The sequence below is a fragment of the Taeniopygia guttata genome, chromosome 37, assembly GCF_048771995.1.
Source record: "Taeniopygia guttata chromosome 37, bTaeGut7.mat, whole genome shotgun sequence".
Classification (NCBI taxonomy): domain Eukaryota; kingdom Metazoa; phylum Chordata; class Aves; order Passeriformes; family Estrildidae; genus Taeniopygia; species Taeniopygia guttata.
This window is the reverse complement of record NC_133062.1, coordinates 1782082-1799433: the sequence shown is the minus strand read 5'-3', so window position 1 is coordinate 1799433 and position 17352 is coordinate 1782082. Positions and strand designations below refer to the sequence as shown.

Sequence of the window (17352 nt, the reverse complement as noted above, 5' to 3'; positions counted from 1 at the left end):
TAATGAGCACTAATGAGCACTAACAGCACTCACGGGTGGGCCAGTGCAGTGCTAATTATCTAATGAGCGCTAATGAGCACTAATGAGCACTAACAGCACTCACGGGTGGGCGCAGTGCGGTGCTAATTATCTAATGAGTACTAATGAGCACTAATGAGCACTAACAGCACTCAGGGGTGGGCATGGTGGGGTGCTAATTATCTAATGAGCACTAATGAGCACTAATGAGCACTAACAGCACTCATGGGTGGGCGCACTGCAGTGCTAATTAGCTAATGAGCGCTAACAAGGTGGACACTCACGGGTGGGCGCAGTGCGGTGCTAATTACCTAATGAGCGCTAATGAGCACTAATGAGCACTAATGAGCACTAACAGGTGGGCATGGTGTGGTGCTAATTATCTAATGAGCACTAATGAGCACTAATGAGCACTAATGAGCACTAATGAGCACTAACTGCACTCACGGGTGGGCGCAGTGCGGTGCTAATTAGCTAATGAGAGCTAATGAGCACTAATAGCACTCAGGGGTGGGCGCAGTGCGGTGCTAATTATCTAATGAGCACTAATGAGCACTAATGAGCACTAACAGCACTCAGGGGTGGACACAGTGCGGTGCTAATTATCTAATGAGCGCTAACGAGGCGGGCACTCACGGGTGGGCGCGGTGCACTGCTAATATTGTAATGAGCACTAACAAGGCACGGTGCTAATTATCTAATGAGCGCTAACGAGGCGGGCACTCACGGGTGGGCACAGTGCATTGCTAATATTGTAATGAGCACTAACAAGGCACGGTGCTAATTATCTAATGAGCGCTAACGAGGCGGGCACTCACGGGTGGGCACAGTGTGGTGCTAATTAACTAATGAGTGCTAACGAGGGGGACACTCACGGGTGGGCGCGGTGCGGGCCCCGGTGACACTCTGCGCAGGTGAGGCGGTCGCAGGCGCTGCAGAACAGCGACAGCGGCTGCGACGGGTGCGCCGGGCACGGCCCCGGGAACGGAGACGCCGCTGCGGGAACGGGAACGGGAACGGCCGGAGAGCCTGGGAGAGACGGGAATGTGGGAATGGGAACGGGAATGTGGGAATGGGAACGGGAACGGGAACGGGAACGGCCGGAGAGCCTGGGAGAGACGGGAATGTGGGAATGGGAATGGGAATGAGAATGGGAATGGGAATGGGAACGGGAACGGCCGGAGAGCCTGGGAGAGACGGGAATGTGGGAATGGGAACGGGAACGGGAACGGCCGGAGAGCCTGCGGGGAGACGGGAATGTGGGAATGGGAATGGGAATGGGAACGGGAATGGGAATGGGAATGGGAACGGCCGGAGAGCCTGCGGGGAGACGGGAATGTGGGAATGGGAATGTGGGAATGGGAACGGGAACGGGAACGGGAACGGCCGGAGAGCCTGGGAGAGACGGGAATGTGGGAATGGGAACGGGAACGGCCGGAGAGCCTGGGAGAGACGGGAATGTGGGAATGGGAACGGGAACGGGAATGGGAACGGCCGGAGAGCCTGCGGGGAGACGGGAATGTGGGAATGGGAACGGCCGGAGAGCCTGGGAGAGACGGGAATGTGGGAATGGGAATGGGAACGGGAACGGCCGGAGAGCCTGGGAGAGACGGGAATGTGGGAATGGGAACGGGAACGGGAACGGGAACGGGAACGGGAACGGCCGGAGAGCCTGCGGGGAGACGGGAATGTGGGAATGGGAATGGGAATGGGAATGGGAACGGGAATGGGAACGGGAACGGCCGGAGAGCCTGGGAGAGACGGGAATGTGGGAATGGGAACGGCCGGAGAGCCTGCGGGGAGACGGGAATGTGGGAATGGGAACGGGAACGGGAACGGCCGGAGAGCCTGCGGGGAGACGGGAATGTGGGAATGGGAACGGGAACGGGAACGGCCGGAGAGCCTGGGAGAGACGGGAATGTGGGAATGGGAACGGGAACGGGAACGGCCGGAGAGCCTGCGGGGAGACGGGAATGTGGGAATGGGGGAATAGGAACATGGGAACATGGGAAAGCATTTTGAAAGCAGATAAAGAAGACAGGAATGGGAAATAGAATGGGAATGAGAGAATGAGGAATGGGGAAATGGGAATGGAATGGGGGAATGGGAATGGGGGAATGGGAATCAGAATGGGAATGAGAGAATGAGGAATAAGGAAATGGGAATGGAATGGGGGAATGGGAATGGGGGAATGGGAAATAGAATGGGAATGAGAATGAGGAATGGGGAAATGGGAATGGAATGGGGGAATGGGAATCAGAATGGGAATGGGGGAATGGGAATGGGGGAATGGGAATCAGAATGGGAATGGGAGAATGGGAAGGGGGAATAGGAAGGGAGAATGGGAATGGGGGAATGGGAAAATGGCAATGGGAATGAGGGAACGGGAATGGGGGAACGGGAATGGGGGAATGGGAATGGGGGAATGGGAATCAGAATGGGAATAGGAGAATGGGAAGGGGGAATAGGAAGGGGGAATGGGAATGGGGGAATGGGAAAATGGCAATTGGAATGAGGGAACGGGAATGGGGGAATGGGAATGGGGAAATGGCAATGGGGGAATGGGAATCAGAATGGGAATGGGAGAATGAGGAATAGGGAAATGGAAATGGAATGGGGGAATGGGAAAATGGGAATCAGAATGGGAATGGGAGAATGGGAAGGGGGAATAGGAAGGGGGAATGGGAATGGGGGAATGGGAAAATGGCAATGGGAATGAGGGAACGGGAATGGGGGAATGGGAATGGGGAAATGGCAATGGGAGAATGGGGGAATGGGAATGGGGAAATGAGAACAGGAATGGGGGAACGGGAATGGGAGTGGGGGAGTGGGAATGGGGGAACGGGAATGGGAGTGGGAGAACTGGAATGGGAATGGGAGAACGGGAAAATGGGAATGGGAATGGGAGATTGGGAATGGTAACAGGAACGGGGCAATGGGAATGGGGTGCCACAGGGAACAGTGCTGGGAATGGGGATGGGGTGATGGCACAAGGAACGAGACTGGGATGGCACCAGGAATGGCACCGGGAATGGGGCTGGGATGGCACCAGGAATGGGGCTGGGATGGCACCGGGAATGGGGCTGGGATGGCACCAGGAATGGGGCTGGGATGGCACCGGGAATGGCACCGGGAATGGGGCTGGGATGGCACCGGGAATGGGGCTGGGATGGCACCGGGAATGGGGCTGGGATGGCACCAGGAATGGGGCTGGGATGGCACCGGGAATGGGGTTGGGATGGCACCAGGAATGGGGCTGGGATGGCACCGGGAATGGCACCGGGAATGGGGCTGGGATGGCACCGGGAATGGGGCTGGGATGGCACTGGGAATGGGGCTGGGATGGCACCGGGAATGGGGCTGGGATGGCACCAGGAATGGGGCTGGGATGGCACCAGGAATGGGGCTGGGATGGCACTGAGAATGGCGCTGGGATGGCACCGGGAATGGGGCTGGGATGGCACCGGGAATGGGGCTGGGATGGCACCAGGAATGGGGCTGGGATGGCACCAAGGGAACACGAGAATGGCACCGGGAATGGGGCTGGGATGGCACAGGGAATGGGGCTGGGAACAGAACCAGGAATGGCACTGGCACGGAGCCGCTGACAGCGTCACACCTGGTGACAGGCACGGACAGGAGGTGACGGGAGGTGACACGGGTGACAGAGGTGACACGGGTGACACGGGTGACACAGGTGACACAGGCGGTGGCAGCACTCACCCAGGGGCTGCACGCTGTGCTCCCGGGTGTACCTGACCCTCTGGTGGGCCTCCACGCAGGTGTCGCACAGCGGCTCGGCGCACTCCAGGCAGAAGCTGGTGGCCGCCGCGTTGTCCTCGCAGCTGGTGCAGCTCTGGGGACAAGGGACACGCTGGGGGCTGTGCCTCGGCCCCGGCCAGCGCTAATTAGCGCTAATTAACGCTAAAGAGGAGGCGGTACCTGCTTACTGGCCGGTGCTGTGCCCACCCCGCTGTCCTGCAGGAAGAAGTTCTCCATGATGTCACCCAGGGGACACGGCTGGTGGCACACGGGGCACTCGGGGGCTGCGGGGACACAGAGGGGACACAGAGGGGACACAGAGGGGACACAGAGGGGACACAGTCACTCCATGGCCTCCCTGTCACCTCCTGTGCCACCAAACGCTGGCTCAGGAGCGGGCTGGGGGCTGGGCACCCCCAAAACGGAGCCCCAGGGCCACCTCAGGGAGGTCCCCGGAGCCACCAAAGCCACCCCGGGAGGGGGACGGTGACAGCGGGGTCGGTGTCCCCAAGGAGGGGACCAGGCCACAGCAGGGTCACAGCGTCCCCTGGGGGGTAACAGGGCTGTCCCCTCCCCACAGAGCTCCAGGAACTCCTGTAGCACCCCAGTGATCCCAGTAACCACCACTGATCCCAGTAACCCACAGTGTCCTGCACAGCCCAGTGCTCCCAGTGCTCCCAGTAACCCTCAGTGTCCTGCACAACCCAGTGCTCCCAGTAACTCCCAGGGATCCCAGTAACCCAAAAAACACCATGGACCACCAGTGATCCCAGTGACCCCAGTAACCACCACTGATCCCAGTAACTCCCAGTGTCCTGCACAACCCAGCAAATCCCAGTGTTCCCAGTAACTCCCAGTGTCCTGCACAACCCAGCAAATCCCAGTGCTCCCAGTAACCCCCAGTGATCCCAGTAACACCCAAAGACATCACCCACCACCAGTGATCCCAGTAACTCCCCGTGTCCTGCACAGCCCAGTGATCCCAGTGCTCCCAGTAACTCCCAGTGTCCCGCACAACCCAGTGATCCCAGTAACTCCCAGTGCTCCCAGTAACTCCCAGTGTCCTGTACAACCCAGTAACCCTCAGTGTCCTGCACAGCCCAGTGTCCCGCACAGCCCAGTGATCCCAGTAACTCCCAGTGCTCCCAGTAACCCTCAGTGTCCTGCACAGCCCAGTGATCCCAGTAACTCCCAGTGCTCCCAGTAACTCCCAATGTCCTGCACAGCCCAGTGATCCCAGTGCTCCCAGTAACTCCCAATGCTCCCAGTAACCCCAAAAGCACCATGGACCACCCGTGATCCCAGTGACCCCAGTAACCACCACTGATCCCAGTAATCCCAGTGCTCCCAGTAACCCCCAGTGTCCTGCACAGCCCAGTGATCCCAGTAACTCCCAGTGTCCTGCACAGCCCAGTGCTCCCAGTGTTCCCAGTAACCCCCAGTGTCCTGCACAGCCCAGTGATCCCAGTAACTCCCAGTGTTCCCAGTAACCCCCAGTGTCCTGCACAGCCCAGTGATCCCAGTGCTCCCAGTGCTCCCAGTAACCCCCAGTGTCCTGCACAGCCCAGTGCTCCCAGTGCTCCCAGTAACCCCCAGTGTCCTGCACAGCCCAGTGCTCCCAGTGCTCCCAGTAACCTCCAGTGTCCTGCACAGCCCAGTGATCCCAGTGCTCCCAGTAACCCCCAGTGTCCTGTACAGCCCAGTGATCCCAGTACTCCCAGTAACTCCCAGTGCTCCCAGTAACCCCCAGTGTCCTGCACAGCCCAGTGATCCCAGTAACTCCCAGTGATCCCAGTAACTCCCAGTGTTCCCAGTAACCTCCAGTGTCCCGCACAACCCAGTGATCCCAGTGCTCCCAGTAACTCCCAGTGCTCCCAGTGACTCCCAGTAACTCCCAGTAACCCCCAGTGTCCTGCACAACCCAGTGATCCCAGTGATCCCAGTGCTCCCAGTAACTCCCAGTGTCCTGTACAGCCCGGTGATCCCAGTGCTCCCAGTAACCCCCAGTGTCCCGCACAGCCCAGTGATCCCAGTGCTCCCAGTAACCCCCAGTGTCCTGCACAGCCCAGTGATCCCAGCACCCCCCAGTACCCCCCAGCCGCTCCCAGCGCTGCCCTCACCCTGCGCGTCGCCGCCCGGCGCGGTCCCCAGGCAGCCGCGGCACACGGAGTGCAGGCAGGGCAGCAGCCGCGGCTCCCGCCGGGGGCTCAGGCGCTCCCGGCAGGCGCCGCAGAGCTCCAGCGGCCCCGGCGGCTCCGGCAGCGCCGCTCCCTTCGCCCCGGGGCCGCCGCCCGGTGCCGCCGCCTCCGGCTCCGACATGGCGGCCGCGTCCCCCTCACGACCGGCACGGCCGCCCGCTCCCGCCCCGCCGCGCCGCGCCGCCAATCACAGCCCGCCGCGCCCGATTGACAGCGCAGACAGCCAATAGGAAAACAGGGGCGGGGATTAGCGCAGATTGACAGTGCGCTAGACCAATGGGAGAGGAGCAGGCGGGAAAGAAAGGGAGGGAAGAGGGCTCCGGCGCGTGCACGCAAACGGGCCAATCAGCGCGCAGAGCGGCCGCAGCAGAACCAATCAGCGGCTGAAGTACTCAGGGAAGGCGGGGACTTCTTGGGCGAAGGGGCCAATCGGCAACGGCGCTCAGCGGGAAGGCGGGGCTGAGGCTGTGATTGACAGGTGGACAAACCAATGAGGAGCAGAACCGGGAGGGGACTGGGAGTACTGGGAGTTACTGGGGATTAATGGGATCAATGGGAATTACTGGGATCGCTGCGGGTCACTGGGGATAAATGGGATCATGGGGGATCACTGGGATCGCTGCAGGTCACTGGGAGTACTGGGGATTAATGGGATCATGGGGGATCACTGGGATCAGTAGGACTTATTGGGATCACTGGAGGTTACTGGGAATTACTGGGATCACTGGGGGTCACTGGGAATTACTGGGATCACTGGGGGTTACTGGAGGTTACTGGGAATTACTGGGGGTTACTGGGAATTACTGGGTATTAATGGGATTATGGGGGAATCACTGGGAATTACTGGGATCACTGGGATTCCAGAACATTCTGGGGGTTCTATCAGGTCAGCACCGCATCATCCAGCTCTCTGAGCATCTCCACAGCCGGTCACGGTGTGGTTTATTGATCCAACACCCGTATCTGGTTCAATTCCAGAACATTCCAGAACATCACGGTGTGCTTTATTGATCCAACCCCCGTGTCTGGCTCAGTTCCAGAACATTCTGGGGGTCCCATCAGGTCATCACCCTCATCCAGCTCTCCGAGCATCTCCATGGCCAATCACGGTGTGGTTTATCCATCCAATCCCATCCCCAACTCAGTTCCAGAACGTTCCGGTGGTCCCATCAGCTCAATGACATCATCCTGACATTCCAGGAGTCTCATCAGGTCATCACCCTCATCCAGCTCTCCGAGCATCTCCACGGCCGGTCACGGTGTGCTTTATCCATCCAACCCCCGTGCCCAGCTCAGTTCCAGAACGTTCCGGGGGTCCCATCAGGTCATCACCCTGATCACACTCTCCAAGCATCTCCACGGCCACTCATGGCGTGGTTTATCCATCCAACCCCCATCCCCAGCTCAGTTCCAGAACGTTCCGGGGGTCCCATCAGGTCATCACCTGCATTGTCCAGCCCTCCGAACATCTCCACAGCCGGTCACGGTGTGGTTTATTGATCCAACACCCGTGTCTGGCTCAGTTCCAGAACGTTCCGGGGGGTCCATCAGGTCAGCACCGGATCGTCCAGCCCTCTGAGCATCTCCACAGCCGGTCACGGTGTGGTTTATTGATCCAACCCCCGTATCTGGCTCAGTTCCAGAACATTCCAGAACATCACGGTGTGGTTTATTGATCCAACCCCTGTGTCTGGCTCAGTTCCAGAACATTCCGGGGGTCCCATAAGGTCATCACCCTCATCCAGCTCTCCAAGCATCTCCACGGCCGGTCACGGTGTGGTTTATTGATCCAACCCCCGTGCCCGGCTCAGTTCCAGAACATTCCGGGGGTCACATCAGGTCATCACCCTTGTCCAGCTCTCCAAGCATCTCCACTGCCAGTCGTGGTTTATTGATCCAACACCCGTGCCTGGCTCAGTTCCAGAACGTTCCGGGGGTCCCATCAGGTCAGCACCGCATCGTCCAGCCCTCTGAGCATCTCCACGGCCACTCATGGCGTGGTTTATCCATCCAACCCCCATGCCCAACTCAGTTCCAGAACGTTCCGGGGGTCCCATCAGGTCATCGCCCTGATCCAGCTCTCCGAGCATCTCCATGGCTGATCACGGTGTGGTTTATCCATCCAATACCCATCCCCAACTCAGTTCCAGAACATTCCGGTGGTCTCATCAGGTCATCGCCCTCATCCAGCTGTCCGAGCATCTCCATGGCTGGTCACGGCGTAGTTCATCCGTCCAATCCCCGTGCCCAGCTCAGTTCCAGAATGTTCCGGGAGTCCCATCAGGTCATCACCTGCATTGTCCAGCTCTCCGAGCATCTCCACAGCCGGTCACGGTGTGGTTTATCCATCCAATCTCCATGCCCAGCTCAGTTCCAGAACGTTCCGGTGCTCCCATCAGCTCAATGACATCATCCTGACATTCCAGGAGTCTCATCAGGTCATCACCCTTGTCCAGCTCTCCAAGCATCTCCATGGCTGGTCACGGCGTGGTTCATCCATCCAACCCCCGTGCCCAGCTCAGTTCCAGAACATTCCAGGAGTCCCATCAGCTCAATGATACCATCACCCTGACCCAGCCCTCTGAGCATCTCCACAGCCGGTCATGGTGTGGTTTATTGATCCAACACCCGTGTCTGACTCAGTTCCAGAACATTCCAGGGGTCCCATCAGGTCATCACCTGCATTGTCCAGCTCTCCGAGCATCTCCATGGCTGGTCACGGTGTGGTTTATCCATCCAATCTCCATCCCCAACTCAGTTCCAGAACATTCCAGGGGTCCCATCAGGTCAGCACCGCATTGTCCAGCCCTCCGAGCATCTCCACAGCGGTCACGGTGTGGTTTATTGATCCAACCCCTATGCCCGGCTCAGTTCCAGAACGTTCCGGGGGTCCCATCGGGTCATCACCTGCATTGTCCAGCTCTCTGAGCATCTCCATGGCTGGTCACGGCGTGGTTTATCCGTCCAACCCCCGTGCGCAGCTCAGTTCCAGAACGTTCCAGGAGTCCCATCAGGTCATCGCCCTCATCCAGCTGTCCGAGCATCTCCATGGCTGGTCACGGCGTGGTTTATCCATCCAATCCCCATCCCCAACTACGCTCCAGAACGTTCCGGTGGTCCCATCAGCTCAATGACATCATCCTGACATTCCAGAAGTCCCATCAGGTCATCACCCTCATCCAGCTCTCCGAGCATCTCCATGGCCACTCATGGTGTGGTTTATCCATCCAATCCCCATCCCCAACTCAGTTCCAGAACGTTCCAGTGGTCCCATCAGCTCAATGATGCCATCACCCTGACACTCCAGCAGTCCCATCAGGTCATCACCCTGATCCAACTCTCCGAGCATCTCCATGGCCACTCATGGCGTGGTTTATCCATCCAACCCCCGTGCCCGGCTCAGTTCCAGAACGTTCCAGGAGTCCCATCAGGTCAGCACCGCATTGTCCAGCTCTCCGAGCATCTCCACAGCCGGTCACGGTGTGGTTTATTGATCCAACACCCATGTCTGACTCAGTTCCAGAACGTTCCAGAAGTCCCATCAGGTTATCACCCTCATCCAGCTCTCCGAGCATCTCCATGTCTGGTCACGGGTTTATCCATCCAACCCCTGTGCCCAGCTCAGTTCCAGAACATTCCGGAGATCCCATCGTGTCAATGATGTCATCATCCCACCACCAGAGCCACCAGAGCCACCAGAGCCACCCGGGCTCCGTTTGCCCTTGGCGCCGCCACCTTGGCCACCACCCACCTCCTCCAGGACTCCTCCGGCTGCCCCGGCACAGTCCCGGCAGGATTTGCTCCGTGATCCCGGTGCTGCTCGCGGCGTTCCCCACGTCCCCGCTGGGGTTCTCCACTCCCTTCTCCTGCCACCGGGAGCGTCCCCACAGCTCCCGAATCCCACGGGAACACCTCGGCCGCCTCCTCCAGCTCCAGGCGTCACCCCGGGCGCTCCACCAGGCCCGTGGGCACCGAGGAGCCCCCAGGACCTTCCTCCAGGCCCTTCCAGGGGCAGGGACCCCTCCTCACGCCATGGGAGCGGGGCCGGCGCCCGCCACCTCCGGCCACACGCCCAGCCCAGGCTCTGGTGGCCCTGGTGGTGGCCCTGGTGGTGGCCCCGGTGGTGGCCCTGGTGGTAACCCTAATGGTGGCCCCGGTGGTAACGCCGGTGGTGGCCCCGGTGGTAACCCTGCTGGTGACCCTGGTGGTAACCCCAATGGTGGCCCTGGTGGTGGCCCTGGTGGTGGCCCTGGTGGTGGTCCTGGTGGTAACGCCGGTGGTGGCCCTGCTGGTGGTCCTGGTGGTAACCCCGGTGGTGGCCCCTGTGGTGGCCCTGGTGGTAACCCCGGTGGTGGCCCTGGTGGTAACCCCAGTGGTGACCCTAATGGTGGCCCTGCTGGTGGCCCTGGTGGTAACCCCGGTGGTGGCCCTGGTGGTGGCCCTGGTGGTGGTCCCGGTGGCGGTAACCCCAATGGTGGCCCCGGTGGTGGCCCCGGTGGTAACCCTATTGGTGGCCCCGGTGGCGGTAACCCCTGTGGTGGCCCTGGTGGTAACCCCGGTGGTGGCCCTGGTGGAGGTAACCCCGATGGTGGCCCCTGTGGTGGCCCTGGTGGTGGCCCTGGTGATAACCCCAATGATGGCCCTGGTGGCGGTAACCCTAATGGTGGCCCTGGTGGTAACCCCGGTGGTGGCCCTGCTGGTGGCCCTGGTGGTGGCCCTGGTGGTGGTGGCCCCGGCGGTGTCCCCGGCGGTGTCGCGGCGTGGGCGGCGGCGGCGTGGCGCTCCAGGAGGGTGCGGTGGGAGAAGCCCTTGGCGCAGAGGCGGCACTGGAAGCGCTCTTGGCGGTGCGTGCGCATGTGGACATTCAGCGAGCTCTTCTGCGTGAAGCGCTTGCAGCACACGGCGCACTGGAAGGCGCGCACGCCCGTGTGGGTCACCATGTGCTTCAGCAGGTAGTCCCGGAGCGAGAAGGAGCGCCAGCAGATGGAGCACTGGTGGGGCTTCTCGCCTGCGGAGACAAAACGGGGCAGGTGGAGCCGCTGTGGGGCAGCGGGGGTGGGGAGTGGGCACTGTGGGGCAGGGTGGGGCAGTGGGGGGCAGTGTGGGGCAGTGTGGGGCAGTGTGGGGCACAGTGGGGCAGTGTGGGGCAGTGTGGGGCAGTGTGGGGCAGTGTGGGGTTGGTACTGGTCACTACTGGTGGGGTACTGTGGGTTGGTACTGGTCACTGTGGGGCAGTTTGGGTTGGTACTGGTCACTGTGGGGCAGTGTGGGGCAGTGTGGGGCAGTGTGGGGCAGTGTGGGGCAGAGTGGGGCAGTGTGGGGCAGAGTGGGGCAGTGTGGGGCAGTGTGGGGCAGCAGGGGTTGGTACTGGTCACTACTGGTGGGGTAGTGTGGGTTGGTACTGGTTACTGTGGGGCAGTGTGGGTGGGTAGTGGGCAGAGTGGGGCAGTGTGGGGCAGTGGGGGGCAGCAGGGGTTGGTACTGGTCACTGTGGGGCAGAGTGGGTGGGTAGTGGGCAGTGTGGGGCAGTGTGGGGCAGTGTGGGGCAGTGTGGGGCAGTGTGGGGTTGGTACTGGTCACTACTGGTGGGGTACTGTGGGTTGGTACTGGTCACTGTGGGGCAGTGTGTGTTGGTACTGGTCAGTGTGGGGCAGTGTGGGGCAGTGTGGGGCAGTGTGGGGCAGTGTGGGGCAGTGTGGGGTTGGTACTGGTCACTACTGGTGGGGTACTGTGGGTTGGTACTGGTCACTGTGGGGCAGTGTGTGTTGGTACTGGTCAGTGTGGGGCAGTGTGGGGCAGTGTGGGGCAGTGTGGGGCAGAGTGGGGCAGTGTGGGGCAGTGTGGGGCAGTGTGGGGCAGTGTGGGGCAGTGGGGGGCAGGGTGGGGCAGAGTGGGGCAGTGTGGGGCAGTGGGGGGCAGCAGGGGTTGGTACTGGTCACTACTGGTGGGGCAGTGTGGGTTGGTACTGGTCACTGTGGGGCAGTGTGGGGCAGGGTGGGGCAGTGTGGGGCAGCAGGGGTGGGTAGTGGGCACAGTGGGGCAGTGTGGGGCAGTGTGGGGCAGTGGGGGTTGGTACTGGTCAGTGTGGGTCAAAATGGATCAACGTGGGTCAACACGGGCCAACATGGGTCAATGTAGGTCAACACGGGCCAAAATGGGTCAATGTGGGTCAACACGGGCCAACATGGGTCAGTGTGGGTCAACATGGGTCAAAATGGGTCAACGTGGGTCAACACAGGCTAACATGGGTCAATGTGGGTCAACACGGGCCAACATGGGTCAGTGTGGGTCAAAATGGATCAACGTGGGTCAACATGGGCCAAAATGGTCAATGTGGGTCAACACGGGCCAACATGGGTCAGTGTGGGTCAACATGGGTCAAAATGGATCAACGTGGGTCAATGTGGGTCAACACGGGCCAAAATGGGTCAATGTGGGTCAACACGGGCTAAAATGGGTCAGTGTGGGTCAACATGGGTCAACATGGGTCAATGTGGGTCAACACGAGCCAACACGGGTCAAAATCGATCAACGTGGGTCAAGACGAGCCAAAATGGGTCAGTGTGGGTCAACACGGGCCAACATGGGTCAAAATGGATCAATGTGGATCAACACAGGCCAACATGGGTCAATGTGGGTCAACACGGGCCAAAATGGGTCAGTGTGGGTCAGCACGGGCTAAAATGGGTCAGTGTGGGTCAACATGGGTCAAAATGGTTCAACGTGGGTCAACACGAGTCAACACGGGCCAAAATGGATCAACGTGGGTCAACACGGGCCAACATGGGTCAATGTGGGTCAACATGGGCCAAAATGGGTCAATGTGGGTCAACACGGGCCAACATGGGTCAATGTAGGTCAACACGGGCCAAAATGGGTCAGTGTGGGTCAACATGGGCCAACATGGGTCAGTGTGGGTCAACATGGGTCAAAGTGGATCAACATGGGTCAACACGGGCCAACATGGGTCAATGTCGGTCAACACGGGCCAAAATGGGTCAGTGTGGGTCAGCACGGGCTAAAATGGGTCAGTGTGGGTCAACACGGGCCAACATGGGTCAATGTGGGTCAAAATGGATCAACGTGGGTCAACACGGGCCAAAATGGGTCAATGTGGGTCAACACGAGCCAACACGGGTCAAAATCGATCAATGTGGCTCAACACAGGCCAAAATGGGTCAATGTGGGTCAACACGGGCCAACATGGGTCAATGTGGGTCAACATGGGTCAAAATGGGTCAATGTGGATCAACGAGGACCAACCCAAGTCAAGGTGGGTCAGGACAGGTCAGGGTGGGTCAGGACAGGCCAAGGTGGGCCAGGACAGGCCAATGTGGGTCAGGACAGGCCGAGGTGGGTCAGGACAGGCCAAGGTGGGCCAGGACAGGCCAATGTGGGTCAGGACAGGCCAAGGTGGGCCAGGACAGGCCAAGGTGGGCCAGGACAGGCCAATGTGGGTCAGGACAGGCCGAGGTGGGTCAGGACAGGCCAAGGTGGGTCAGGACAGGCCAAGGTGGGCCAGGACAGGCCAAGGTGGGCCAGGACAGGCCAATGTGGGTCAGGACAGGCCGAGGTGGGTCAGGACAGGCCAAGGTGGGTCAGGACAGGTCAAGGTGGGTCAGCACAGGCCAGGGTGGGTCAGGACAGGTCAAGGTGGGTCAGGACAGGTCAGGGTGGGTCAGGACAGGTCAGGGTGGGTCAGGACAGGTCAGGGTGGGCCAGGACAGGCCAAGGTGGGTCAGGACAGGTCAGGGTGGGCCAGGACAGGCCAGGGTGGGTCAGGACAGGTCAGGGTGGGTCAGGACAGGTCAGGGTGGGTCAGGACGGGTCAGGGTGGGCCAGGACAGACCAAGGTGGGCCAGGACCAGACAACGTGGGCCAGGACAGGCCAATGTGGGCCAGGACAGGCCAAGGTGGGCCAGGACAGGCCAAGGTGGGTCAGGACAGGTCAGGGTGGGTCAATGTGGCTCAGCTGACAGGACAACAAGGGACTGACCCAGGCAAGCATGGATGATGGACACAGTGCACGACCGAGGGTTGCCATGGACACAGGTTTGTCACCACGAGACCCAGGTGTGCCACCATGGATCCAGCTGTGCCACCATGGACCCAGGTGTGTCACCACAAGCCCCAGGTGTGTCACCACAACACCCAGATGTATCACCACAAGCCCCAGATGTGTCACCACAAGCCCCAGGTGTGTCACCATGAACCCATGTGTGCCACCATGAACCCAGATGTGTCACCACAAGCCCCAGATGTATCACCACAAGCCCCAGGTGTGCCACCACACTGCCCAGGTGTGCCACCATGAACCCAGGTGTGCCACCACAAGACCCAGGTGTGCCACCATGAACCCAGGTGTGCCACCACAAGCCCCAGGTGTGTCACCATGGACCCAGGTGTGCCACCACGAGACCCAGGTGTGTCACCATGGACCCAGGTGTGCCACCATGAACCCAGGTGTGTCACCATGAACCTAGGTGTGCCACCATGGACCCAGATGTGCCACCATGGACCCACGTGTGTCACCATGGACCCAGATGTGCCACCACAAGACCCAGGTGTGTCACCACACTGCCCAGGTGTATCACCACAAGCCCCAGGTGTGTCACCATGGATCCAGGTGTGCCACCATGGACCCAGGTGTGCCACCATGGACCCAGATGTGCCACCACAAGACCCAGATGTGTCACCACAAGCCCCAGGTGTGCCACCATGGACCCAGGTGTGTCACCATGGACCCACGTGTGCCACCATGGACCCAGGTGTGTCACCATGGACCCAGATGTGCCACCACAAGACCCAGGTGTGCCACCATGAACCCAGGTGAGCCACCATGAACCCAGGTGTGCCACCATGGACCCAGCTGTGCCACCATGGACCCAGGTGTGTCACCACAAGCCCCAGGTGTGCCACCATGAACCCAGATGTGCCACCATGGACCCCGATGTGTCACCATGAACCCAGGTGTGCCACCATGAACCCAGGTGTGCCACCATGGATCCAGCTGTGCCACCATGGACCCAGGTGTGTCACCACAAGACCCAGGTGTGCCACCATGGACCCAGGTGTGCCACCATGGACCCAGGTGTGTCACCACAAGGCCCAGGTGTGTCACCGTGAGACCCAGGTGTGTCACCATGGATCCAGCTGTGCCACCATGGACCCAGGTGTGTCACCATGGACCCAGGTGTGCCACCATGGACCCAGATGTGTCACCATGAACTCAGGTGTGTCACCATGGACCCAGATGTGTCACCACAAGACTCAGATGTGCCACCATGGACCCAGGTGTGCCACCATGGACCCAGATGTGCCACCACAAGACCCAGGTGTGCCACCATGGACCCAGGTGTGCCACCATGGACCCAGATGTGCCACCACAAGCCCCAGGTGTGTCACCATGAACCCAGATGTGCCACCACAAGCCCCAGGTGTGCCACCATGAACCCAGGTGTGCCACCACAAGCCCCAGGTGTGCCACCACAAGCCCCAGGTGTGTCACCATGGACCCAGGTGTGCCACCATGGACTCAGGTTTGACACCACAAGCCCCAGATGTGCCACCACACTGCCCAGGTGTGTCCCCACGCTGCCCAGGTGTGTCCCCACGCTGCCCCATGTCCCCAGGCACCACGCAGCGCGCTCACCTGAGTGGATGAACATGTGCTTGGTGTAGTTCTTGCGGGAGCTGAAGCTCTTGTGGCAGTGCCCGCACTGGTGCGGCGCCTGGGGCGGGCGCTGCGGCACAGCCGGGGCGGGTGTGGGGTTGGCACCTCCATCCTGAACCCCTTCATAGGGTGGTGGCAGCGGCATGGGGGTCACCTCCTGTCCATGCTCGGCCCCGAAGGCACTGCCGCCATCGCCGGGCCACGGCGGCATGAAAGCATTGGTGAAAACCTCCGGGGTGCCAAAAAACGGAGGGTCTGAGCCAGGAAATGGCGCCAGCGCTGCGGGGACGCCGTCCTGAGGGCCACCTTCATCCTCTTCCTCATTGTCATCATCCTCGTTGTCCCCCGGCGTGTCGCGGCGCTCCTCCTTGAGCGCGGGTGCCCGGCGCAGCGGCTGCCGCTGCTTTCGGCTGTGGCCACCCACCACCGGTTCCGTGGGCCCGTCTGGTTGTGGCGTGACCTTACGGGGATGTGACACCGGTGGTGGCACGGTGGGACCGCGTCCCCGCGAGATGATCTGCGTGCACTCATCAATAACCGTCTTGATCTGCAGCACCGAGGCGGCCGTCAGCATGTGCAGTGCCTCGGACTGTGCCACCACCAGGCTGCCGCTGTACAGGAACTCGACCAGCTGGCGCACGGCGGCCGCGGGCACCACGGGTGGCACCTCGATGGCCGAGTGGCCCAGGCGCAGCTTGTCGTGGAAGAAGGGGCTGCCCGCGGCCAGCACGCAGCGGTGGGCGCGCAGCGACGCCTCGCGGATGCGCACGGTGACGTCGCAGAACTGACCGGACTCGCGCTGGCCCTGCAGCGACTCCAGCACCGAGCGGCTGAAGTTGTGCAGGTGGATGTAGTGCACCGCCTCGGGCATGGCCTGGGGACACGGGGGGACACGGGGGGGACAGAGGGGACAGAGGGACACGGGGACAGTGGGGACAGAGGGGACACGGGGGGATGGGGGGACGGGGGGACAGAGGGGACACGAGCACACAAGGGGACAGAGGGGACAGGGGGACACGGGGGGACACAGGGGGATGGGGGGGACAGAGGAGACAGAGGGGACAGAGGGGACACGGGGGGATGGGGGGACAGAGGGGACACGGGGACAACGGGACACAGGGACACGGGGGACACAGGGGGACGGGGGGGGACAGTGGGGACAGAGGTCACAGAAAGGACCCAGAGGGACACCAAGACAGAGGGGACACAGGAGTTAGTGGGGGACACGGGATACTGGGAACACAGGGGGACACTGGGGGACACGGGGATAGAGGGGACACGGGGACACGGGGACACGGGGACAGTGAGGACACGGGAGTTAGTGGGGGACACCGGGATGCTGGGAACGTGGGGGGACACTGGGGGACACGGGGACAGTGGGACAACAGGACACGGGGACAGTGGGACAATGGGATATGTGGACAGTGGGACACGGGGTCAATGTGACACGGGGTCAGTGGGACATGGAGACAGTGTGACAATGGGACAATGGGACACGGGGACAGTGGGGACACGGGGACAGTGGGACAGTGTGACAATGGGACACGGGGACACGGGGACAGTGGGACACGGGGACAGTGTGACAATGGGACAGAGGGACAGGGGGACAGAGGGACAATGGGACACGGGGACACGGGGACAATGGGACACGGGGACAGAGGGACAATGGGACACTGTGACAATGGGACACGGGGTCAATGG

The 17352-nt window shown here is 61.0% G+C and overlaps 2 protein-coding genes across 5 annotated transcripts in view; both read right to left on the bottom strand.

Annotated features, from left to right (window-relative positions):
* TRIM28 (tripartite motif containing 28) overlaps positions 1-6142 on the bottom strand; it is a 28507-nt gene extending 22365 nt beyond the window's left edge. For all 4 annotated transcript variants that reach the window (XM_072921539.1, XM_072921540.1, XM_072921541.1 and 1 more), the window contains exons 1-4: positions 5901-6142; positions 3961-4064; positions 3742-3874; positions 894-1047 (exon numbers count right to left, since the gene is read on the bottom strand). In XM_072921539.1, coding sequence (XP_072777640.1) covers positions 894-1047; positions 3742-3874; positions 3961-4064; positions 5901-6099 — 590 coding nt within the window. In that variant the 5' untranslated portion in view covers positions 6100-6142. The remainder of the gene's footprint in view (positions 1-893; positions 1048-3741; positions 3875-3960; positions 4065-5900) is intronic.
* A 761-nt stretch (positions 6143-6903) lies between these two features.
* On the bottom strand, positions 6904-16563 carry ZBTB45 (zinc finger and BTB domain containing 45). Its single transcript, XM_072921543.1, has 3 exons — positions 15631-16563; positions 10739-10986; positions 6904-10111 (listed from the first exon to the last, which is right to left on the bottom strand). Exons 1-3 carry the CDS (start codon positions 16520-16522, stop codon positions 10004-10006), a joined length of 1248 nt encoding a protein of 415 aa, XP_072777644.1. The 5' UTR covers positions 16523-16563; the 3' UTR covers positions 6904-10003.
* Between the last annotated feature and the right edge of the window lie 789 nt (positions 16564-17352).

Excerpts from the sequence above, each read along its gene's own strand:
- ZBTB45 (XM_072921543.1), bottom strand. The coding sequence starts at position 16,522 with ATGCCCGAGGCGGTGCACTACATCCACCTGCACAACTTCAGCCGCTCG. Across the intron at positions 10,987-15,630 it reads GCACATGTTCATCCACTCAG|GCGAGAAGCCCCACCAGTGC; the intron begins GTGAGCGCGCTG and ends TTGTCTCCGCAG. Across the intron at positions 10,112-10,738 it reads GCCACGCCGCCGCCGCCCAC|CCAGGGCCACCACCGGGGCC; the intron begins GCCGCGACACCG and ends TTAGGGTTACCA.